Source organism: Onychostruthus taczanowskii, unplaced genomic scaffold, assembly GCF_017590055.1.
Source record: "Onychostruthus taczanowskii isolate IOZ18803 unplaced genomic scaffold, ASM1759005v1 scaffold68, whole genome shotgun sequence".
Lineage (NCBI taxonomy): Eukaryota > Metazoa > Chordata > Aves > Passeriformes > Passeridae > Onychostruthus > Onychostruthus taczanowskii.
In genome coordinates, this window is record NW_024504566.1 from 1772037 (window position 1) to 1798761 (window position 26725).

Consider the following 26725-nt stretch of genomic DNA (forward strand, 5'->3'; position numbering starts at 1 on the left):
CTTTATTCCCCCAAATCAAATACTACTAAAAATTATCTCAGCGAACATCCAATCTGGTTTCCTTTACAGGAACTGGAACTCATCTGACTGCCTGGAAATCCAATTCAACTTGTTAACTCAGCAGCTGATTTACTTTTCCCCCCCCAGTTAATTTTTCTGTCACATCAAGCACAGAACAGCAATCAATAGATCAGTTTGCTGAGATTTAAATAGTCATAGGGCTTATAACAGCAAGCAAATACTATTTTAGTCCAGACTAAGGTTTTATTTTAAGAAGCTATCAGAACCACCAATTCTGGTGATAAGAATACAGCACTTGGACATAAAGGAGATATAATGGAGCAAAACCATTTTGGTTTACTAAGACAGTTTTTTCAGTAAATCAAGCCAAGGTAGACATTTCTATTTTATGGAATTTTTCTCCCCTTCTAAGCGACCAGCCAGACTGCCAAGATCAGCAGGATCAACCTGCATTAGTCCACAAAATGTCTAAATGCATGAAGAAATTGAAATAAGAATGCTCAAATACAGAGGTAAATCTTCACTATGACCTGCAGTAACCATTCGCTAATAATCCAACAGCTAAAACATTACATTTCCGAAGCTTTCCTGCATTTCAAGCATTTCCCGCATGAACCCCCAACAGGAATAAATTCTTTACTGTCAAAGCTGCCTGTCTTTCTGCTTTACAAATAGCTCCCTTTTAAAATTTAAAATATCTATAGTGGTACAGTGGTTATGTAATTTAGCACTTACTGTGCAGACACCATTTGGATAGTGTTCCTTCACATATGCTTTCATTGCTGTTTCAACTGAATTTCTCCAGGACTCTATGGCATTTTCAACTTCATGGGGTCTAGGATCAGTAGCCTCCTTTCTTAAGTGATCAAATTTAAAAGAAATCTTGTTCTTGGGATCCAGAAATTTTCCATTTCCCAAATCACCATGTTCTGTTATCAAAACCTGTATTATAAAATTTAAATTTCATTTATATATATATATATTTATATTATATCAGATGTATTAAATCACAAAATTAGTTGATTACATTTGCTATTCAGTAAAATAAAAAAAAACCCATGCAAAATCTAATTATATCCTGCATTTAATGGGAGCTTAATCATTAAAACTTACATTTTAAACAAAATACAGCAAGAGAGGAGAAGGCAAATATGATACACTGCCTCAGAAAAACAAACTTTAACCATACTCTCTTACTGCAACAAACCAGGCAAGACAGAAGTTTGTGTCTTCTACTACTAACGATGGAGCAAATAGTTTTTATAGCTACAAAACACTGAATTCAGTCAACACTGCAGACTAAAATTTCAAGCTCTTTAGGTACCCCTGAATGATTCACTTATGGGAGTGGTACTGGTACTACTGAAGGAGCACAATCTCTATGTTTTGGTAGGGAAGATGCATTTCTTTTAATTTTCTTGCTGTATTCGTACCTGTTCGTCGTAACCGTCAATTTTTACAGGAGTAAACTGGTCCAAGTTGTACTGTGCAAATGCACTACAAGAGAAAAAAAAACCAACAAAAGCCTGTATCAAGCACAATCTTTTTCCTTAGTAGCAGTTAAGGGATATAAATAATAGCTAATAATCTTAGCTGGGCAATGATGCATTAAAACATTGTATTAATGTTTTACCTAGCAGGCCAGAATTCTTGGAATCACTTTAGTGATTGTATTACAGGTTCCAACTGCCATTACACAAAAATTTACGTTCAGAAGTAGACAAACACCTAAGCTTTATAGTAACCCAGAGAAACTGGAGGAGCAGATAAAGTTTAAATTTCACAGGGATCCAACCTACTAAGACACCTATCTCCACTCTTACAGAAGAAACTAATTTTGGCATGAAAGTACAGTAGGCATAATGTTCTAATACAAAAGTAGGGTCTAAGGATGCAGTATCTTACAGATGTTCAAGCAACATCTACCATGAAATAGAAAATAAAGGTGCTCTAATCATTAGGATACAATACAGATTTCTCCTCTGCCAAGAATTTAATCTTGATCAAAGATGCCCAACACACACAATAGGGTTTTACTTGCCAAGCACACATCTTTAAATGAACTGCTTACTGATTATGCAAGTCGTACTGAAAAAACATCTTGTAACTGAGTATCTCACATCTGGTACTTACTGGGCTGCTCCTTCCCTGAGAAGATTGTCATTATTAAGCAGCAACCGAACATCTGAAAGGAGTATTTACAACACATAAGTACAGTTAACTCAGAAACTTGTTTCAGTCACATGACAAGTATCAACAGACTGTACAAAACAAAAAAAAAAAAAAAAAACCAAAAAAAAAAAAAAAAAAAAAAAAAAAAAACCCACCAAAAAACCAAATCCAAAACTACTCCATACCCACAGAGATTACTAGGTAGGAAATTTATTGCTTCATGTTATATAATTTTCACTGAATGAAATTAAAATAATAGTATAGAAATTGATATCTTCCAAGACAATCTGGCAAAGAGATTTAAGCTGTATTCTACAGGCTCTAGGAATCTGTCAATCTAGTTTTTAGAGAAGCTCTGAATGAGAACAGCAGAGAATTCTATCAAGTTTCCTTTAAAATATATATTACCAACTCCCTCACCCTATATTATTGTTACAGTATTCTGATGACCCTGATATGGTGTGCATTGAACTTACTGGTTTTTAAGCCCTACCATTTTTAGTCTCATTCCTAAATGACACTTACTAGGCAGAAGATTATACACCACAACAGCATTTTTTCTACCATGATACAAGAAACATATAAATATAGAACAAAGTCAGTACTATCCTCAAAATCACTCAATATTTATTGTGCAGCAAATTTCTTATTTATGTACTTGACTTTTCTAGGCACTGTTTGAATACAATTTAATTTACTGCTCATTAACTAACTAATCATTAGTCTCACCCAAATATATTAAACTTCTAAATATTTCCAAGGTATCATTCAAGTGAAAAGTAAAAAAAAAAAAAAAATCTGGAATATATTTAAGGTATTTTTTTCTTTGAAAAACAAACCAACCCTCCTGAAAGAAACCAAACTCAAACCAAAACACAAAATAATCCAAAGTAAAAAAACACCTCACATACTCAAAAAATCCCACACAAAACCAACCAACGAAACCCACAATTTTCAGAATTGGAATTAAAAGCTTTCTCTCTCTTTTTAACAAGGTAGCCTAAATCTCATTGAACACTGGTCAGGCATTTGTGATCAAATGTTCATTCTGTGTGTTCAAACACATTGTACCCTGCTATTGAGCAGGTAGTTGCAGCTATGAATTAGCAAAACAATGAAGCTTATAAGCAGTACTACTCTAAGAAATTCTAATAAACTTCAGAAAGCTGTGTTAGTAAGCTGCTCACTTCAAAAATGAAGTTTCAAAAATGAAGTACTAACTGATTTTCAATAACAATCAGCTGCTACAGTTTAACTAAGAACAACATACTTGTAAAAGCATTGTGTTCTTTAATAAACTTAAGCTCTCTCCAGTCTGATCCTGACTACAGGTTTAGTATACCAAATTTGTTTTTTTTACTTAAATAGCTTCAGAAACATTTGTAAGCCACAATTATAAAGCCTGCCATTTTGTACTATATGTATGCCCAAATATCTTGATGACAGACAAACAATAATTTTTTTAACAAATAACATCTTAGGTAAAGTTCAGACAACAATAGTTGAAAGAAGCTTATTTTAAGTTTCCTTTCAGTTTACCAATACACTCAGTAAAATGGAGCCCACAATTTAAAGGTTAGAAATATTTTTCTTTCCACAACTGGCAATAGTCTTCTCTGCATTCAAGGTTAAGTATTTGTAATGATATTCCTTCTTTAAAAAAGGACCCTTTTAAATTTCAGCTAGTTTAATTTTTGTTGAAAAATATAATTGTCTATCAAATATGAAAAATGAGAGTATCTGTTTTCTAAGCAGAAACCCTTGCAACTGTTAATTCATGACTTGTTCAAAACAAAGCTCGTTCTCACATCACAAAGAAAAGTAGTACTTCCCTTGTTTTGCATTTAAACTTCAAGCTGTCTTGTGACTGCAAAGCTTATCATGCCCAGCTACAAAACCAGCCCTTATAGCAAGGGAGCTACTACAGTATAATCTACATGAAATTCAGGAGAATAATCAGTAATGCAATTTTGGATATAGATACCTTAAATAAAAGGGCAGAGCAGACAGATACTCACCATTGAACACCTCATTGAATTCCCCAGGAGGAGCATGAATGATGAATTTTGCTGCTATACGCACCTTAAATACAAAAACAATCATGTGTTGTATATACTTGCATTCATTCCTATTCAAAGCAGTTAAGCATTATGGAGTTTTAACAGCCAGACATGAAATTGTATAACTCCCACTGTTTCACATATTTGTTCACATTATTTCAACTACTTGGTCTTTATTAAAAACACAGATTATTAAGTTCCACCTCTTCAAACACAACAGAGATTATATGTGATAGAAGCAGATGATGAAATTGAGTCACTCATGTTTTCTTTTACTGGCAAACAGGAAAATATGACTATAACAAATAAGATTAACAATACATTCACCATCCATGTCAGCTTTCAGTCCATGGGTACCTGGGAATCAATACAGAATCCAAGAAAGCCAAAAACCATGATGAAGATGTGTTTGATCTTCAAAGCTTCTCTTCCAATTTTACTACATATCATATGGCTCTATATGTTCCAAAAGGTCCACTCTGACAGATTAAGCTTAAAAACACTGCACAGACACTAAAGCTCGTAATTTCACCTGCATCTACTTAAGACCTGTTAGTACCACAGTACCAGCAGATAAAGCTTAAAAAACCCCTTGAGATCTTAATTAGTAATTAATGGCCTTCAGCCACAACCTCCTGCAGAGCAAACACGGCATAAGCCAGTATTTTCACTGAAAGTATGCACACCTGCCCTGGCTTTCTCTCTCCTTTTGCTTGCACAAGCCCTTGTACAACAGCACAATGAGCAAAATCAAGGAAGTTATTGCCCTTTTTTTTCAGACCAGGTCCCTGAGCTGGTTCACTACACAGCTGCACACATACATGCTTGCCAAAAACCCACAAAAATATTTTCTAAATGTGAAACAACTTTTAAACTTCTCCAGTAAGTGACATTCTGACTTGCAGAATGTCACTTAGTGGACACACTTACTAATTCTTTTTCCCCTCTTGCATTGTTAAAGGCATCCATTATAAAAATTAACAAACTAAATATTGGTTCCCTAACCTAGCCTGGTAGAAGTTCTGATCCTTTACAGTTATCCAAGCTCACCAGACACTTAAAGCTCTCCTGCATCCTCGACATGGTGTTGCTATTCAAATACAGGATACTACTTGAAACAGAGTCTCCCTTTCCAACACCTCACATCATGTATCTATTGAATGAAGGGCTGGAAAATTCAGTGCCTGGGAGCACCGTTTGAAATTAAGGTGTTTGAGAAGCACACATTTCATTACAAATACCTAAAAATAACCAAAGAATGTATTAGATTGACACATTTCTTTGTATTTGAAACTACAGAAGAACAGTCTGGGCATGCTAGAGCTCTTGAACTGACAAGAAAACAGCTTTTACAACTGAGAGTAGCAATACAGCCAGTGGTTGGGCCCCTGCTTCTTGACAAGGGTCAATTTCAAACAAGGGTCTCCAGGAGAGGTGGTTCGAGTTAAAGTGTCCTGGGAGAGCACTCAGCTGCCTCATTAGCAGTGTTGAACCCTCCTGAGTTCCCGTGTGACCAGCCCAGGCAGCTTTCAGATCACTGACAGCAAACGACCATTCAGAGCTGGGTAATGGAAATGGAAAAGTTGTCAGTCCCCAGCTTTCTAACCTAAATGTTGCATTTTGAATTGCAGACAGTCTCCTTCTGCTACCTCAAATACCTACCATCAGAACTCCTTTTTCCATGTAAACATGAATTTGCATGATACTGAGGTAAATGCCACAAAGTTCACTCTTTTCATAAGAGACACAGAGAGGCAAGAGGACCTTCTTCTATGGCTGCTTATTAAAGCAACTTGGATTGTCTCCTTTGAATTAAAAGAATGTAAACTTATCTGCATTATCAATATTATCCAAATCACCAATCCCCACACTCCTCTACCTCTTGCTGAAGTCTAGGCACTGTACACAGCTCAATGGTCAAGCCAAAGTAATTTAAAGAATGTGAAATAAAGCTAACCTACAGTACTATTCAAGTGCTTATGAAGGAGAAGGGCAAGACAGGCTGGAAGGTTCTATCACCAGCACATTTTATCAAATGACCAACTGTGCCACTTTGGCTGGGGCAGAACTAATTCTCGTAACAATTGCTGGTAGAAGACTGTGTTTTGGATTTGTGCTGAACACAGTGTTGATCGTAGCTATTTGTGTTGTTTCTGAGCAGGGCTTACACACAGCCAAGGGCTTTTCTGCTTTTCACACTGACACACCGGCAAGGAAGGTGGGGGTGCATGGGAGGCTGGGGGGAGGCACAGCCAGGACAGGTGACCCCAACTGACCAAGGGATATTCCACAGCATATCGAATCATGCTCAGTATATAAAGTGGGACAAGAAGGAGGATGGGGTGGAGATTTTGGAGTGATGGCATTTGGCTTCCCAACTCACCGTTACATGTGATGGGGCTCTGTTCTCCTAGAGATGGCTAAACAGCTGCCTGCCCATGGCAAACAGTGAATTAATTCCCTGTTTAGCTTTGCTTGCATGCACACCTTTTGCTTTCCTTCTTAAACTGTCTTTATCTTAACCCATGAGTTTTCCCACTTTTACCCTTCTGATTCTCTCCCCGATCCCACTGGTGGGACAGTGATTGAGTGGCTGTGTGGGGCTTGGTGGCTTGCCTGGGGTTAAACCACGACACCAATTAATAGGCTCAAGGATCTGCCCTGAAAAGCAAGTATTTAGTTGTGTGATTCCAGCATGACTATCGCTGGGGTGACTCCCAGCTCAAGATGAAGGAACAGCATTCCTTGATTCCTTGACTTCAGGTGAACAGGACTGCTCACCCCTGCCAAGGCCAGGTTAGCTCGGGGCAAGCAGAGGAACAAGACTTAAGAGACATTTGGAGCTGTGAAATAACAGGTTCGTCAGTTTTGGGCAGGCAGCTGCTATAGAAGCAAAATTAAGCAAAACATGGGTGCCCAAACTGCACCCTGAATGGCCACATGCTTTAAACTGGGTAACACCTGTAAGGTGAGACATTAGGTCTATACTGAAACTGGACCACTACCTCATTTTCAGCTATTTTTGGTAATATAAATCTGGTTTGCTTATTTTTTTTCACTATCAGTAAAAACTATTCTTATCAGTCAGATTAGCTACACTATAAGTAATACTCATTCAAAAGCATTCAGAAGTAACAGATGTCCTCAAGACAGACCAACCTAGACATTACTTTTTACAAACATTTTACAAGTAAATTCAATTTCTCACTGATAGCTTTTTGTGTGAATTAATCATAGATGAAACGTTTTATAGAACAGATAAATATTAATGCAAATTTTCAATGAATATCTCATCAAATATAAAGCATATTCATGTTTACAAAAGCAAAAAAATCTAACATGTTTTCAGAAGTTGAGAGTGTCAGCTAAGACATTGTATTTTGCTCACTTGCCTTTGTGAAGCCAATTTAAAAGTAATCCACTTTCCTTCAGCAATTAATGTGAATTAACCTCTCTGTGATGAGTATCTGATAAAACCATTATTTCCCCAATTCATACATACAGGAAGCCCATATAAAAGAATTAAATCCAACAGTCTCACTTAACACATTAGAACTGAAAAGCAGTTACAGATTTATTGCCACTGAATTTTTCCAGAAATACATGCTCTAAAGGAGGCTTCTGTTTTTCAAACCCAGACTGATACTGAAGGATAAATGAACATACTTCCATGAACCTCTATGAGATGAAGATTTCCCCCTTTTGGCAGCAAAAAGCCTCAGGTATCACTTGGAGAAGCACAATTAAAACAAAGGGGTAGTCCATATGAAATATGATGTTCATGGGCAATTAAAAAAAGATAAATTAAAAATGCACATAACTTGTAATGCAAAGTGACAGGCAAAAAACTAAACTGCTCTTCAGTCAAACTGAGATAGGAAGTTGTATCTGCTGAAAATAGATTTAAGAAAATCAATCAGGTGCATTACAATTGCAAACAATGCTGATTGTTCACTGCACTGAGACTTCTAAAAATTGATTTGCGCAAGCCAAAACAGAAACATCATAATAGCTTAAGAACCCAAATGACAAAACCTTTTTCCATTCAAGAGAACTGCACCTTTACACAAAGTACAAGAAACCTTTATATGTACCAGCAAAAAATTGTTACAGTTGAGTATTCCTTCAGAAAACTCAATGACATAAAATACCTGAAGTCTCTCCACTTATTACTGTAGTTGCTCCCAAAACACTACCTAAAGTTTAAGACAGTGTTTTATTGACGTAGATTTGAGTTAGTTTTCAGCTTCAAGTCTTCAGAGTAGCAAGAAACCTTAAACTTCAGACTTCACTAATCCAGAACATCTGATCACCAGTGGTTTACAAAAACACAGCTTTTACCACAAACCTATGTAAGGAACCATACGTTTTCTATATTAAATTTCTTGAATGCAAAAAAACCCCCAATCTACACATGTTTTTATGAATTGTGTCTTTGTGAAGGTTTGAGCATTAATTTGGACAAATCATACAGAAGCTGAGAGCAAGTTTAAAAAGAAAAAGTACAAAAATTACTTCTGAAACACTGAGAAGGGAAGCATTTCCCACTGCAGTCACTCTCTTTATCCAGTTTTCACATTTACACTATTCACAGTCTTGCTTAAATTGAAGTCTGCTCTCAGTAGATAAGAGTTAGCAAGATTTACTTTCACAATTTAAGTGAAGCCAAATGCTACCCATCACATCAGTTAAAAAAATATCAAACCTACAAGCTTATTGATTTTATAAAGTAAAGTATTTCAATAAAGGTAAAAATTCATACAGACAAGCCTAGCAAAAGAGAAAAGGACAGAATTGTTGTATGTGATTAATACAATTATTAGGTATTATGCCCAATTCTTTATTCTGCTAGGGATTAAAACAATTGATCGATCCTACACTCAGTTACAACAATATTTGCAGTTTTCAGACTACACAAAAGCAAAGGGCAATTAGTAATGTACAGAGTGGTGGCACTTATGCTAAATCTATTTTTTTTTTTTTCATACTTCTGCCTTTATTTCACAATTTAATTTATCTCAATGCACGATACCCATCCGGTACATAAGAGAAATCCTACTCCTCCATGTTTTGCAGCCTAAGCCGCTCTGAAGTTCATTTCATTTTAAAGCAGTTAGACACAGCACTTCAAACGGCCCGAGATCACTCCCGCTGCTCCTGCCGCGCGAGAAGCGCCGCCGGCCGGAGGAGCCCGGGCGCTGTGCGTGCCTATATATGGTCACGGAGAGGGCGCTCCCCTCCCCTGCAGCGCCGCCGCAGCCCGCCAAGGCAGCCCGCTCCTCGGACTCTGCTGAGGGGCGGCTTTGAACACCAACACACACATTAAAGCTCTCCCTCTTCCATTCTTCTTTCCTCCCTTTTAACTCGACTGAAAGACAGTTATTTTACAGTTTTGTTTGCTAGGCACCCCGACAACTCACTCCTTCAATCAACATCCATGCTGCACAGAAAAAACATGCTGGTAAGCTGGATACTGTGAAACCATATACTCACCCTTACTCTCTCCTATACATGTCTTATTTCAAACTCAGAAATTCAGCTGTGAACTCTTTGCAGCAGGGAGACCCACCCCTTCTTCTACAGTCCTAACAGGTTAAAGTTCCCTGCTCCACGGCAATAAAAATGAAAGAGTGAAATAGATACTAGAAGTCCTTTTTTACCTAATAAATTGCATTAAAATTTTTTTTTTTGGGGGGGGGGGGGAAGGGAGGAAGACTGAGGGCATGCAAAAGATTCCACCATAATTTCCACTCAAAGACAACTTTGTTGCTAATCACAGGGGAATAAAAAGCTTCCCAAAGTTACTTCTATCACTGTTACAGCAGGCTCAAAGCATTGTACATCATGCATTTACATTCTGGATTCCTGAGCGTACCTTGCTATCTTACAACACACAATAAATCTCCCACTCACAGAAACCTGTGTTTGGCAAAAAAAAGATGATGAGATATCACATCCAGAAGGGAGATCCAGGAACAGTAGAGACCAGAGAGCTCTGTTCTCAGTCATGCCTTCTGTGTAGTTCTTGTTAAAAACCTGTCTGCAACTAAGCAAATGGGTTTGTCATGACCCACTTAACTCTATTTACAGGTAGCTACAGGGTTTTCTCACAATTATCTCACAGTCACATGAATATTAACACAGACATCAGTCAAATGAGGCAAGTTTGAATTTTCTCAAGATCTGTAAGTTACACTCAAAATAAGGGAGACACAGTTTGTACTCACTGGAGTGATACTGGACATAACACCTACTTTTATTAGTTCTGATTTTGATTCAAACTTGTGATTGAAGTTCATCTTGAGCTGCACCATTATTTTTCAATATGCACGTTTGTTGTTCCTTTTAAAGCAAAATTGCTCTGACATCTACCACTCAAAATGAATTTTGCATTGACATATATTACATACAAAGGAACACAGTCTAAAGTTCAAACACTTGCAGGACACAATGCTTGATGCTCTATCCAAACATCAACACAGGCTTTTGACTTTGTAAACCCTTCAGTGTTTAAAGAAAATGTAACTAGCTTCCCTTTTAGATAGCTAGATATTTTGTAATACTGGCCCCAATTGCTCATTAAATCTTTAGGTTAGATACTTCTCAGGATGTTACACCACTATTTTTACAAACTCCTATGTATCACCAGTGCTCATCTATTTCTGTGAGTATTCAGACAAGCAAATTGATCTAGCTAAAGACAGCTTTAGAAGGTGGCAAGAAGATAACAACCAATTTAGCAAAAAAAAAAAAAAAAAGCTTTAAATAATTATTATTGCTTCCTGCCGCTGACAGTTTAGTGAGGCAAAAAAGCCTTCAAACAGCTGGACAAGCTCCAAGAACAAAAATGTGAGAAAGGAATTACCCCATGTCAGCAACAAACTGCCTTCACAGCATCTCACAAAACCTCACCATACCCACAGGTATAACTTCAAACAGCAAAACAGCATCCCAAAACACGCATCACCTCACACAAACATGGAACAAAGGCAGCGACTCTGGTAGAGAGGGAATGAATACAAACGTAGTGCTGCAACTGCCTTCCTACCAAGCTCAACTGAAAATTCACTGCAGCATCCAATTCACTTCTGCTTCTAGAAGAGCTGAGGAAAAAACACTGTAAAAATGTTCTGTGGCACAGGAAAGGAGGGGCACATTCCATACCTATGGCTTTGACTGAACAGACATTTCCTTAATTGTAATGCCTAAAGCTACATTGCATCTGGAGAACATGTGTTTTCCTCAATTATTTTTAATACACAAGAATTTAAGAATATGTAACAGTACCAACGCTTCACAGTGCTGCAAAAAGTAAATCTTACACAACATGTGGTAATTTAGCTGCATTCTTTCTACCTGATGACCTGACTTCAATAATGAGATTTATTTTCACAAAAATAACCACTTTGAAAGGTGGTAGATGCTTCACTGTACAACCTTCCAGCAGAAGAGTATCTAAATATCATAAAAGTCACCATCTTAAAATCTCTTTATACACAACATCATATTAAGAATATTTAAAAAAACCCAAACTCAAAACTGACTCCTGAAAGTCAAAAAAGGAATATGAAAGCAAAGGATGTTATTTGAGTAACACACAAGACTAACAACAAAAAAAAAGAAAAGATAAATTTCCCCCGTGTTATTCTGTAGTTATTCTTATTACTTCTAATCATATAAAATTGGAAACCTTTTATTTTATATATATATATATATATATGTATGTATTTATACATGGCTATATATGAATATATTGTATAATGTATATATTTATATGCAACTATTTATAATTATATATAAATATATACAATTGTAGCTGCTAAGCAACTGCATACTTAAGTTTACGGATCAGATAGACAACAGATAAGCAGCTTAAAAAATTATTTCCTTGCAAAAGTCATTCACTGAAAACTGAGAAAGTAGTAAAATTTTACTTTTCACAAAAAGCAAAAGGATTAAGTTTTATTCGAGAAGTAAATGATACAAGAAATGGCTAAGACTTCACAAAGAAAGAAACCAACAGTGTCATCTCCCACACAAAAACCCAGGATGCCCTGTTCCAGGGACACCAACACACATGATCCTCAGTTGCAGCATCGAGGCCTCTCTCTCTCAGCAGTCTGTACAAAGTGGTATCCACTGTAAGCCAAGAAGCACTTGGTTCATATTTGCAAAGTATTCTTCTACTACAAAGCCCAAGTTCTTCAAGTGATTCTTCCTTCTACACCAAGATAATTTGTTATAATGAGATACTTCAAGGACATTAAGCCCAGATTCAACAGCGGTGAGAGAAAAAGAACGTAACAGAGCTTGCTCTACGAAAATTGATAGAATAAGGTACACCGTAACTGTTATGTTTCCCCCTCCCAACTCCAGCATCTTACAATTCTCTCTCTAAGTTACCTATTCAAGGTTTTAATGCCTTCTGTCAAGCTAAGAAAGCATTTGAAGTATGTTACATTTCAGAAGTTTTTTACTCAAGGATTAAAAAATTATTTGCCGCATGCTCAGAGACCTGCTTTCATTTCTCAATGAGCACTTGCAACTCTTTTACATCCCACTCCCAGAACCTGAAAGTGAATAGTATACAGGGCTGCCTGTAAAAAATACATAGGTTTGCTGAATAATGCAGCTAAAACCATTTCCTCTTCTTTTCTGACTGCCAAAATTGAAACCAAGCGAAAACAATTTCACAGCAGAACTTGGAGGTTGAAGACTGTATTGGTAAGCAATAGAACCATATCATAAAAAAATGTCTCCAGTTTCATCTCTGTATTTGCCAATAATTTGTGCTATTACTCTATTTTTGCTTCAATTTGTTTCTCTTATCTACTTGAGCTATGAGGTTTCCTAGGTAGCAAGCTTCTGCAAGAAGTTTTGAGAGTACAAAGACAGCAAGAAGAGGGCTTTGGATGGTCCTGAGGTGCCACTGCATTATGAATACTCCAGTACTCCCTAACATGGCAGAAGTCATAATCCCCAAAGGGTACCAAATTTCTTCAAGCTAGTACTAAGTAAAGAATATATGACCTGAAGTTTTAGAAATCACTGATCTTTTATTTATAATAACAGGTTTCATTTGTATTCATCATTAAGCTTCAAGTAATTACTTTTGTCAAAAAGGCAAACAATTTTGATTTGCACAGTAACTTACTGTGGAGGTACACAGTAAAAGACATGCAGCACTGTACACAAGCAGCAACAATTAAAAATTAGGATAAGTTTCTTACTGTGGGCATAGACAAACATTGCAACACCTCACCCAGAGAGCTAGTACAGTCTCTGTTCCTGGAGATACCCAAAACTCAAAGGGCAAATCCCTAAGCAACCTTATCTAAGCTGGCCCATTTTGACTAAGCAGCATTTGAGTTACCTTCAGAAATTTCTTCCAGGCAGTATGACTATAGAAGCAAACCAACTTATTATCTGCAGTTACACATGCAGGATATGAGCACTTCCTCAGACAGTGTTTAACAGTTTCCTAAGAAAGTAATTCAAGTATCTGTCCTTCAATCTCAATGGTATTGATGCATTTTTAGTTAAAAAAAAAAACCAAAACAACTAACTAACTGAAGATGAAAATCTTAAATCTTGGAAGGGCTCCAATATTCAAAATTACATGGCAGTCAGAAAAGCACTCCTAACTTCCTCATTCTTACTGAAGAATTTAATCAAAATGTTATCAAGGACACTTGCAAGACTTAAAGTTTACTTTATAGATTACAGTGCAATTATACCCAGAAAAGGTAATTAAAATGCAGCTCCTACTCATCTAGAGTCTCCAGGTCTCATTTGACACAATTCTGAAAGTCAGAAGCCTAAATTCTTTCAAAATGAATAATGTAAAGCATAGGAATTGCTTTAACACATGTAAATTAGAAATGTAACATTTTTTTCTGTCAAAAATTCTGCTAATGCTTTCAAAGCAGTTTTAGGAAAAAGGTTATATTTGCATTGAGAAAAGTACCTTTCACATTGGTGGGCCTGCACATGTAAGTGCAGTGTGCTGTAATTTATTGCTCTCTAAAGACAACATTACAGGTGGGAGATTCATTTTACTGGCATAAACTTTTCATTCCAAAGCACTGACATAAGAAATGGGTTCCCCTTAATCTGACAAAACTACACTGCAGAGTTTAGTTTAACTTTATGAGGTAAATTAGGTGCCAAAATCTTATAAATTTAAGAAGTTACAAAGTTACCCAATGCACCAGGAAATAGCTGGAAGCCATCCAGGCTCACTTTCACAAATGGGACTACTTCCTCATCATAAGTGAAGTTTTCTTCTAATCACACTGTGAAACCCCATCTTTCTGAAAAAGTAAAACTACTGAGATATAAACTTACTGAAAGAGGTGCAGTTCCTTTTTAAAATAAATAGGTTTGACAATTCCCATATTTATTACATTCAGCATTTTAAGGAATGCAAGAGCTAATTTAGTATTTAAAAATTTCATGTGTTTTCCTTTCCTCCCTGAAGGAGGCTGTATCTCAAGCCATACACAGATATTTAACTCCTATGCTTTGTAGATTCACATTAAAAACAAAAAACCCCAACCAAACCCACAAAACATGTCCCTTCAAGTCACCAAAAATGGACTAGAGAACACTAGTTTTATGATTTAAATAGTTTTTGTGCTGTTTTTCATTTGTGCCATTGCTTGTAAATGAGGATTTACATTAGCAAATGCAACTTTTACAGTAAAAACCAGTACCTTTCATTAATTATGGCCTACACTCATGTAGATAAATTGTACCTTTAATATTCCCACTAATATGCTAATTAAACTATTTTTTATATGTTCATTAGGTTTTTTGTAGCTACAGGTAAGAAAACAATTTCTAGATAAAATGGAATAAAATTGAACTGCAAAAAATGGTTACTAGACTTTAACAAAGCTACTTCAGATATCCTGTGCACATGAATAGGTTTTGCATTCAAAACTTGGTAAGCGATGATGCATTATCTATAGGAAGGGTGCAGAAGTGATGACTGTTGCTTGAGAGCTCAGAGCTTCGAGGTTTCCACCTCTTCCACCCCATTTTTAAATAAACAAACTGAATCAGTAAGCAAACAAACTTATGTTATTCAACATACCTAAAAGCTTCTGAACTTTCAGTGAACTATGTGAATAACGCAAATACAAAACACCGTGGATCACAAAAGCTGTCTTCAGCACTGAAAAATCGCGCTCCTGCATGCTAAAAACAGTAACTTTCACTGGCAATGGTCCAGCTTCAGATCTTTGGATCCACACAAATCTTACACACCTTATTTGCTACAAATAGTCCTCGTATTGTTGCAATGATGCAGTACTAATTGCATCACTGAAAGAAAAACAAGGCTTCAAAAATCTCTTTAAAAATGGGAATCTGAGGAACAAGATTGAGTTCAAAACTTTCTTGAATATTGAAATGCTCTATCTGGTTCTTCTCCTTCCTTGGTTTTAAAGACCTGAACTGAAACAAACTGGTTTGCCATTATTCCAATTATGCCCCTTTCTATATTCTCAATTATGCTGAACACTGCCAGTTTTAAACTTGAATTGCACTACAGCTAAACACAGTCATCTTAAATCCAGCAACAGTAAGGTACATGGAACTGCTTACTGCCTTTGCAACACTTAAAATCTTTTTGACTAAACATGAAGTAAGATATGAATCAAAGACCTCTCTGAACTTGCCCTATCATTACATCACTCGATCTCCTACTTACTTGTGCTCATACACCACTATTATAAGTCTGAGACAAAAAAAGTCTTGTTATTTGGTTCACCTTCTTTCCTCCTTGAATTTGAGGCGTTTCAGGGTCCTAGTTATGTCTCTACTGAAATTATCTAAAAAACTACATCACCACCATCATCCACATCAGCCTTCAACATTATCAATTCTGTACCATGAAAGGAAAGTATACGAAGGAGCAATGTGATTTATTTCTCATGAAAATCAATGTTTCCCTCTTTGCATCTACTCCTGCACTTATTTATAGTCCCAACTGGATGAGTGACAAGAGTGTGTTTGTCAAATGCCATTCAGCTGATTTTTTTTAAGCTCAATAAAACTGAATATTCAAAATAATATTTTTATTGTACAACTTAATGCACCAGAAATAAAATCTTAAGGTATGACAAGTATATTGCTACATGCATATTTTCCATGAGTTTGCAGTGTTACCCATCTTTGGTGTTTTAGCCAATAAAATATACTCTCAGGCTTGGAAAATTCCACTCATACAATTTTATTTGGGACTAATAGAGAAATCAATTTAAATTTCCAATGGATGAGTGCTCATTCTACTCACTTATACCAAGGCAGGAAGAGTCTCTATGAGTCAGTCTCTGCACTCATTTTCAGAGATGCAAAATAAACAAAATCAGTGAGTGGAAGAAAGTTCAGAACTTAACTCCATCAGCCACAAAAGCAAAAGCAGTGCTGCCAAGATCATACAGAGACAAGATAACTGTCATTCTGTCTTTTATTATTTGACAGGACAAGAAGCAATGGGCACAAAATGAAACACAGGAGGTGTCATCTGAGCACAAGGAAACACTTTTTCACTACAAGGGTGACCGAGCACTGCCACAGGTAGTCCAAGGAGGCTGTGGAGTCTGCATCCCTAGAGACTTCCAAAAGCCACCTACACAAAGCACTGGCAGCCTGCTCTAGATGACTCTACAACATGATGTCCAAGGATCCCTTCCAATCTTAACCATTCAGTGATGGCAAGACAACTTGCAGTCGAAGTATTTTCAGCATACCTCTGGAACAAGGTACTAGATTAGTGTTACTTGTATTTTCTATAAGGGGCTAGAGGAAACACAATTACCACTTATACTTCTGGATCACATTACTACTTGTATCAACAGAGAGGTGGCCTTGAAATGGGATTTACGTAGAGAAAGGCAGAGTCTTCAAGCCTCTTGGGAAGAGGATAGCAAGATCTAGGTGCTGCTATGCACTCCTAGGCGCATCAGTGCATTTCTACTTATAAAACAGGGTCAAACACAAAACCTGTCTTACTGTAACCACTTGGATATTTCAGACATCCTTCAAACTTCATATAAGTTTGAAACATCATTTTTTGATTCCTTCCACATTTGAGTCATCTCACCGCTTCCTCAGCCATGAAAATATAAATTTTTAAAGGGGAAAGTGAGCAAGAGCATGCGTTACATAAAGGCAAAAGCAGTGCACCATGCACACAAAACACCACACCCTAGCTTGGAAACAGGCAGCTGCTGTGAAGCTGAATCCCCCAGAGGATGGCAAGGAGCAGGGATAACTGAGGTCTCACAAAACATCCTGCTCCTTTCGAGATTTTCTGGAAAAAATCTGCCTTAAATTTGAGTTTCCAACTGCCACAAAAAGAGTACATGGTACAGCTCTAACACAGTCCCTCTGCTCCCTGAGCTCACACTTCCCCTATTACTGCCTCCTAGCAGGAAGCAAAACAGCCTTCCTCATCCCCACACTCCTTCCTCCCGTAAATCACATGGATCCCCTCTCCTCCCCGACCCGCGGGGCTGCCTGGGGACGGCAGGCCGGGTGCTTCGGAGCGGCCGGCTGGCAGGGGCACGGCGCCTCTGGAACGGGAAGTGGCGGTGGGGGAAGGGAAAGCCCTTCCGCGTCTCTCCCGTCCCTCCTGCCTCTCCCCGCCGTCCCTGCGCCCCGCACGCCGGGCGGGGGCGGCCGTGGGGAGCGGCAGAGCGGCCGCCGCCCCCGCCGGGCCCCGGGCGCCGCCGGACCCGCACCGTACAAGGCACGGCGGGAGATGCGGCCGGGCCGGGCCGGCCCTGCCCCGGCCTCAACGCCGACCTCCGCCCGCCCCCGCTGCGGCCCGGCCCGGCTGCGCGGCCACGCTGAAACGGGAGCCCCGCCGGCTCGGAGGGACGGAGGACAGGAGGGCGCTGCGGCTCGGCACAACCCATCCATCCATCCCTACCTTCTCCTCGTCGGACAGCTGCTCCTCCAGGTCCGCCATCTTCCCGTCCGGCTGCGCCCGCCCCCTCCCGCTCCTCCTTCCCGGCAGGAAGGGCGGGACCCGCGCGCGCTCCCTGCGGAGGCGGCGCCTCGAGCGCGCGCGCCCGGCGGGCGGGGATCCCGGGGCGGTGAAGCTTCTTGGGAATGGGATAATGGGAAAGGGGGGATCCCGGGGCGGAGGAGGCGTTGGGAATGGGAAATGAGAAATGGGGGATCCCGGGACGGAGGGGGCGCTGGGAATGGGAAATGGGGGATTCCTGGAAGGGTTGGAACAGCAACTGAAGCTGTGGGCAGCCAGAAGTAAAACTCACAAAGTCAAATAGGTTGGAGGAGATTCTGAGGTCATCGGGTCCAAGCTGTGCTGAACACCACCTGTTCAATAGACCATGGCATCAGTGCCACATCCAGTTTCTTCTTAAACAGCTCCAGGGACGGTACCCTCCCCCCACCCGGGCAGCCCATTTCCAGATCTAATCGCTCTCTCAGTGAAGAAATTCATCCCAACATCCTAAATAAACCTCCCCTGGCACCGCTGAGGGCTATGTCCTCTTGTGAGACCAGTCCCCAGGCAGGAGGAGAATGTCCAGGTTTCAGCCCCCTCATAGCAGGGGCTCAGCGGGTGCCGGTGCTGGGGCCCGGCACCCCACAGGTGCTGGGGGAGCTGTGGGAAGCTCAGTCTAATAACAGTGACAGAAGTGTGTGAAGTGATTTGTGACGTGGAAGACTGGACGTGGAATGGCATCAGTGGGAGAGAAATAAGTAGATTAAAAGTTTTTTACCTCCAGACGAAGAAATTGTGAAGATTGTCATCCAGCAATGTAGCATTACAGCTACGTGGGGATTTGGGATGATGATTTGCAAGAATTGCCTCTGGTTAGTGGCTACTCTTTGGTAACATTTTAAAATACAATTTCTTAATGTCCAGCACAGTGTACTGCATCTCAGTTATGATGAACAAGGAAAAGCTGATCGTGGATGGGAAAATCACAGGTGCTGAGATACACCTACATCAGTTGTGGTTAGTGGTGTGAATGTAGCCAGCTTCAAGCCAAAGGACCTTGTTATGCTGTGGAGTTCATCCACATCTGTCTTCTTGCATGAGTATTTCTGCACAAATGCTGCCAACATGCAGTAGAGCAAAATATGTCTGTATCTGTAGAATTTTTTAGGGCTGTTACTCTAGAAGCTGTAAGAGGACTGCCACATGAACGTGAAGGAAAGTGGAATTGGACAAAAAGTGGTTCAAGCCAAATGTGGGTATTCTAATGGCACAAAGAAAGTCAGTATATAATGAAAACATGTAAATGAAAATAAGTGAAAATAATTAATGTATAGGTTGGACAACATGGCTGGTTCAGGACAGTTGAAGAAATATTTAAAATACCTGAAGCCATGGAGTATAAAGGACAGTAGTGTATTTATGTGAGGAGCTAGATAAATGACAACCAAAGCTAATGTTTGACAAGACCGTTGCTAGATTTAGAGTGAAGTATAGAACAGAAAATGTGTATCTAAGGGATATCTGGGTTTTGAATATTTTGCATATATTATAGATTTTATATCTCAATAATAAAAGGTAATGGTCTGTAGCAGGGAACAGCATTGTGCAGCATTCAGTGTCATGCAACAGTACTTTATAATTTCCACCCAAGAGTCTTAATAGAGACTGCCTGATGTCTGTGAAATGCTTCTGTTAATTTTTAACACACCTTGGGATTTGCCAGCTGGGGGACATTGCCATATATTGCCATGGGTGTTGCTTTATTTAATATCTGTCAGGAAGATAGTTCAAAAAGGTAGATGTTCTCAGATAAATGTGAACAATTTTCTTGTAAGTTAATATAGCTGTCTGTTGGATGCACCATGTTTACACCAGATTTTTCTTGGAAGTTTGCTGAAACTAACATGATGAAGTGAATGATTCAGAGGAGGATGGTGTAGTCATCACAGAAACTGATGAGAATCTTCTTAATAGTACCCTCACAGGTACTGTACTGTGACCTTAGGACTCAATGGGAAATGAATAATCATGAAGAAATCATGTGACTTTGTGGCTTTGTATTTTGTGACTAAAGTATTTTGGACTGTTTCTGTGTCTTCTCAGGAAGAATACAGAAATTTCAGAGGAATTTTGAAGGAGGACTGAAAATAATCCTGGAGATGCAGAAAACATTTCAGGATATGAGGCATAAGGATGTCAAGATTGAGAAGTGATTTTGGATATTGCAGTGATGCATAAGTTAGTTTGGAATTTAAACACATCTTCTATGAAGTCATATATCTCTGCTTGCTGTTTTAAATTGAACACAGCCAGTTTCCAACCAGTAAATCTCATATACAAAATTCATATTGTTTCATGTGTCATTGTCTCTGCACATTGATCAAAGGCTGATTTGCACTACAATCACATACAGAACAGCAAAATATCCTGCTGCTTACTAGCTAGCTCATGTCTAAGCAGCTATCTAGTCCCACTTTGTGAAGCTCACCATGGGCTAGCAGATCTGTCTGATGAGCAGCATGTGTTTAAGTGATGTAGTGGGAGAAAAATTAATTAATTCTAGAAAGAACCCACCCACTCCCCAAATAACAGCTATTGAGTTCTACTTAATCTGATCAGACATAGTAGAGCTACCAGCCAAGTACCTTGCTATTTTGCTTAACTGCTTCTGTAATTTTTTTCTGTATTGACTCTGTAGAGCCAGACCCATGGCCCTTGAGTTGCATTGGGAGGGAGAGCACAGAGCTCCTCACTGCAAGGTCTCCCTGCAGGGCTACCAGTGTGGCTTGAGAGAAGTGCAGGTTCTGTGCTAAAGCCATCCTGAAGATTAGCAATGAGGTGATAGTGGTTAACACAGCACACCTCTGTCCTTCTGCACTGGCCCCAAACATTGGGATAAACAATGCATAAAAAATAAATTACGCTTCCATTCTTCTTCATCTAGGTAAGTGATTGACATTTAATCTATTGCATCTGCTCAAAGGACAATTTCATGAGAGGTGTATTTGGGGCCTACTTGTTTAAACTGGAGGATGTACTACATTCTGTAGATTTTCTGTAATGAAAGAAGTTTCATAAGAAGCCACTAATCTTCTTTGCTTGACTACTTCCTTTTACATTTCAGCAGGAAATCAGGATTCTTTCTTCAGAGAATTTTGGATTAAGCCCTTTTGCAAATCTGCAAGTCTTATCAAACAATATATTCAAGGACAGGTAAAGAAAAGAAGTTGGCTACTATAGACAACATTTTAATAGCTAACACTGTGGCTTGTAAAAAGCTAACATACTAAGACAGCAGAGATGACTAACACATTTGGAGAAACCTACAATCAGATCCCCTATGTCTGAAGGATACAGGCTACAGAATCAGTGGAATGGTTAAATAAATCATCTGTAAAAAAATTTAATTGAGTATTTAAAATTGAATTATTGGGGAGTATTTTTTATATAATTAGCTGATAAACACCTGAGTCTCAGCTCATGACCCTCAGCTTCCATCAGCAGGGAGAAATAAGCATTCCAAAGGTGAGATTCATCTGACCTAGTTAAGACTATTGTCTATTGACTATTGGAGATTATTGTCTATATGAGTTCAGACCCAGCTGTCTAAATACTGGGTACCTGTATCATGACAGCCAAATCCCTTCTACTGTTAGAAGAGCAAAAGGAAAGAAGGTGATGGACCAGTGAAGAGGTATGAAGGCTAAGGGAAGAGCACAAGGGGTGGCTGAAGTTAAAAAGCTAAGGGAAGGAGCGAGGACCATACTTGTAGTTCAGCGCTGCTCTGTGCTCCCTAGGGAAGCTGAACTCAGAGTGGTAAATCACATATTTATGCACAAAGGACTTTGTACCAAGAGGGCTGTAGTTCTGTACAGCCTTTATTGCAGCTCCTACTCAGACATCCGCAATGTTGTGTCAGTAGCTATTGATAATCTGGAGATAGAGCAGAATTAGGATTGACAAAGGAAGAGGACAGGATGGGGATTCGCAAACAGACCAGAAGCAAAGTGTAAGGGTTCTGCACCCCATAAAGAGGGCCCTTAAATTAACAGTGTGCCTTACAGAAAGTCCAAAACTTCTCCACGCTCAACCAGTCTCGCTCTCTTTGATGTACCTGTTTGTTTGCCTTTGCTCTGTACCAGGATAGATTGAGAAAGCAGCAGGAGAAAGCAAAACTGAGGAGAGCAAAGGAGCTTGGAGCACTGCTTACCCCAGCTGTCAAATTGTTACAGGAATAGAACAGTAGCTCACAGGATCTGAGCAGCCACCTGATTTTGAAAAGCTCCATGAGAAAACATAAAAATTCCTTTCCTTCCCTCTTACTGGACCTTGCTTATATTTTTAGTTATTCCTTTAAAAAAAAAAAAAAAAAAAAAAAAAAAAAAAAAAAAAGTCTTCTAGCTGGATTTATTTAGTTTCATTCTAAAGGAGACATTGTTTGGCAATTTTATTTTTCAACAGGAAATGGTAAATGTGCTGATTTGTTTAATGGAGTTGAGATTCACTGTAGGAGTCCAAATTCCTTTTTTGTTTTATTCTCTGTAGAACTGAATGCCTTATGTAGATAAAATCTCAATAAAGATAAACCATTCAAGCAGATGTGAGTAAAGAGCTGAGAATTTCTGGGCTAGTGTAGAGAAAAATGCCTCACAGAATCAGTGGTACATCATGCTGCTTAACAGTGGTGTGGGGCCTTAATTTTTGATCTTGTGAATATGTTGGAAGAAATAGTAGGAAGAAAAAGGTTGGATTTTGAAATAAAATAATTTTATTTTTTGAATGTTGGACATCTGAATGATAAACAGCATAAGCACTTGAGCACACTTGCTTCTGACCTCAATAAAAGTCCTGAATGCTAAATACTTGTGAAAGTCAGGAGAGCATCCAAATGTTCATGTGGGAACATTATTTGTGTTATCTACTTTTGAAACAGTTGTCATGTTGTGTCTTGATAAAATCACACTGATCTATTAAAACATGTTTCTTTTGTTTGTGTTGTTTATTTTGTTTGTTGTTTGGGTTTTTGTTGTTTTGTTTTTCCTTTTTTGTTGTTGTTGTTCTGCAGTGTTCTGTTGAATCAAAGACTGTTGAGATAGTGGTGCACTTTGCCTGTAGCAGTCAGGACTCACCTGTGGCCTTAGAGCCCAAGATCTGCTTCCTTGGGAGAACTGTCATTTCTTAACACTGCACTGGAACACAGTGAAATCCCATTAGATGTAAAAGATACTGGAGAATTTATCTTGCCACTTGACTTTAGCAAAAGTAGTCCTCTATATGACTAGTAATTGCATTGTTCTCAATTTTCTGTTGTCATAGAGAATTTGAGACTGCAAGAGAGCCAAGATTTTACCCACATGGATTCTGAAGTTGATGATGACTGTGAATAAGGTCAGGTAAATTAAATGAGCAGGAATCAAGGAAGGTTACAGATAAATCTGCAGTGTGTCTGAGGGAATGCTAAGTTCTATATCACTATACATTGTCCAAAGATAGCATTCAACTTGTTTGACTTAAACTCCCTGCATTTTCTTATTCTGAAGCCTCAATTTTAGACATAATTTGGTTTATTATAATGGTACAGAGGTCTGTTGCAAAGAGCAAGATTAATATCAGAGGCATAACAAAGTTAGTGTGGGAATTATCCATAGTATTATTAATTTAATAAGTTCAAAACAAGCATTCTTATTCAACAAATGCTTGTTTTGAACTCAGCTGTGACCAACTTCATAGACTTCATATTGACAAGCCCTTATTCAATTGTTTAAAAGGAAGAATTTGCACATTTGTACTCCCTCCCCCAAGTATTTCCACTGTTGATTACCTTAATGGGAATGAGTTTTTGATTAGATTAACAATTCTGTTTATTCCTGAGAAGTTTGTAAAAAGAGAAAATACTTTTTGTCGTTGCAGTAAATTGTGTTATAGGGATTGTTCTCCCTCAGCTGTCATGAAGACAATTGACAAGCATCTAATGCAAACCCAGAGAAAATACATCCCACCATAATGTCCTCAACAACCCACCAAGAAGAAATTTTTTGGTTGAGAAGAGCAACTCAGAAAAAAAAGTAACATAAAGATTAAAGGTCTGATTTTACTGGTTTCATTTCCCCAAGCTCAAGAAATGCACAGAGAAATAAATCATTATACTTACTCCAAAAAAAAAGCTGTCTTTTCCCTCTTTGTGGCACTTCAGAAAGTATTTTGTGTGGACTAACTGGGAATGAAAAACCTCAGAACTGTGACTGTATTTTGATAGTAAATAATAACTAAAAATTTTTAATATCTAGATTAACTATTTTGAACCAGAAAATATGCTTTTGATCCTGAAAGGGAAAAAAGTTTTATTCCACATGTCCTTTAACCAGTTTTCCAATTTTTAGAGAATTGCATTTGCACATACCTGTGCCTGTTTTAATTCCTGTTGCTGTGCTATAATGATATTCCTGGCTGATATGGATCAGTATTAGTCTGAGAAAAAAACCTAATGCACATGCTTCCCAAATGGTAAGCTCAGGCTTTTGCAATCTGTGGAAAGTTAGTGCAAATACTGTGCTCCACTTCCTTCCTCACAGTAAGATTTTGAAGTTCTGGTTTTAGTCTCTCATGTCAGATCAGGAAATGCAGCAAAAAAAGAAGTCTCATGTTTCTGTTGGGATGTGTAGGATGAAGTGATGAAGAGCTACAAGCAGAAGTGGGATATCTAGATGTGTAAAGTAACACCATCTAGTGTGATGAAGAGGGTTCTCTAATCTCCCTATTATTTGTTTTTTAAATTTTTGTGGCTCTCAAAAGTAATTTTTAGGGAAAGGGGGAAGAAGAGCAGCAAAGTTCCTTTACAGATGTTTCAGGTGCAACACAGGACAAGACAGAGTTTTCTTGGAATTTAATGGTAGCAGAAGATGAGAGTTTGATAAGCTATGAAAGACCTAGCAGGAAAGATGGTGGAGGTGGTAAGACACAGGTGGACCACTGCCTTCCTTTGCTGCTTGCTGACATGAAGACATGAAGACATGAAGAGCTGTTTCTAAACCTGGCTGAGATCACATACAGAACTGCTGAAACTGAGTCCAGCTTCCTCATACAACTTGTGTCATCACACATGGTACTCTGGCTGCCCCCTTGTGCAGTACATGATGGTTGGAGCTGTATGTGTTAATTTCTGGTGGTTCTAGCTCTTCATTGCCACTTGTTTCTGGGTTTGGCTTTTCATTCCTTTTAGTCATAGTCTTTGCTCTGAGCCACATCAGACTGCTGATTGCACCATTGCTTGCTGTCTCATCTGCTGGGGATTCCCCTGGGAGCCAGGGAAGAAAAAGAACACCTAAGAAAGGAGTAGGAAAATGGGAAGGTGAGGAGAAAAGGGAAGAAGATCTCATGTCATTTTTTTTCTTACAGCACATTGCCCTTCAGAGTTTCCATGCAATACAGCCTGTCTCTTGTTGGGGGCTGTGTTCCAGGGAAGGATTTTTCAAATGGTCTGTTAATAAATCCTGATTGAGTCACAAAAGTCTGTTGCAGCTCACTAAACCTGGCAAAACTGGGGGGTTGTTGTGTTGTGGTGGACAACCTGGGGGGGGCCACATGCTGGTGACCAGCCCTGCTCATGGCAGAGGCTGGGAAGGACAGCGGCGAGGGCCTGATCCTGCCCATGGCACAAGGTGGAGAGGAATGGACTAAAATGGGCCAGGTCCATGTCATACCAAAGGTTTTATGTTTTAACATTTACAGGACTTTCTCTTGGCCAACCAAAACAAAACAAAAGGGAAACCAAAACATATAGTGAAGTGTTTTCAGTGAATGACTGTGGGCTAGTTCCCCTGATGTCAGGGAGAAGCTAATGAATAAAGCTGCAAAGTCTGAAGGATGTGTGCTTGACTTCTGTTCATGCTGCACACATCTGTGTGCCCAATGTCAACTGAGACGTGCCTGACACTATATTTTATGGATTAAAGGTTAGTGATACCAGGCTATAAGTACAAAAAACCCTGGTGAAATATGAGTCCTTAGGGCAGAAGGGAACCTGAGGTAATTGGCATAGAGATTGTAATCTTTCTTTTCCTACTGCAGGATATACAGCCTTAATTTTAGGGTCTCTTTTGTAGTTTAAGGCAATCTATACTAAAAGCTGACAATGAATGTACTTTAATGTAGTGTAGAGGGCCAAGTATGATGCTAGATACAGTGGGAGGACTATATAGGATTTTGGGAAAAGGGAGCCGAATCTGTATTCTGTTTATCTGAAAGGGAGCCCTGGATGTAGGCACAGACTGAGGAAAGAGATGCTGGAAAGCAGTGCTGCAGAAAGGGACCTGGGGGTCCTGGTCTATGGCCAGTCAGTGAGTCAGCAGTGCCCTGGCAGCCAGGAGGGCCAGCCCTGTCCTGGGGTGCATCAGGCACAGCATCAGCAGCCAGGCAAGGGAGGGGATTGTCCTGCCCTGCTCTGCACTCATCTTGAATATTCCGGGCAGTTTTGTGTGCCACATTATAAGAA

At 39.0% G+C, this 26725-nt stretch overlaps 1 protein-coding gene and 1 long non-coding RNA gene across 3 annotated transcripts in view; one reads left to right on the forward strand and one right to left on the reverse strand.

Annotated features, from left to right (window-relative positions):
* The window catches only part of CAPZA2 (capping actin protein of muscle Z-line subunit alpha 2), a 29611-nt gene extending 11327 nt beyond the window's left edge, over positions 1-18284 (reverse strand). For both annotated transcript variants that reach the window (XM_041421029.1, XM_041421030.1), the window contains exons 1-5: positions 18196-18284; positions 4212-4275; positions 2155-2206; positions 1455-1518; positions 757-963 (exon numbers count right to left, since the gene is read on the reverse strand). In XM_041421029.1, the coding sequence (XP_041276963.1) occupies positions 757-963; positions 1455-1518; positions 2155-2206; positions 4212-4275; positions 18196-18234 (426 nt within the window). In that variant the 5' untranslated portion in view covers positions 18235-18284. The remainder of the gene's footprint in view (positions 1-756; positions 964-1454; positions 1519-2154; positions 2207-4211; positions 4276-18195) is intronic.
* A 3080-nt stretch (positions 18285-21364) lies between these two features.
* LOC121344820 lies at positions 21365-24346 on the forward strand. The gene is made up of 3 exons (XR_005953886.1): positions 21365-21447; positions 23551-23622; positions 24145-24346. It is a non-coding gene; the product is annotated as an uncharacterized LOC121344820 (long non-coding RNA).
* The last annotated feature ends 2379 nt before the right edge of the window (positions 24347-26725 follow it).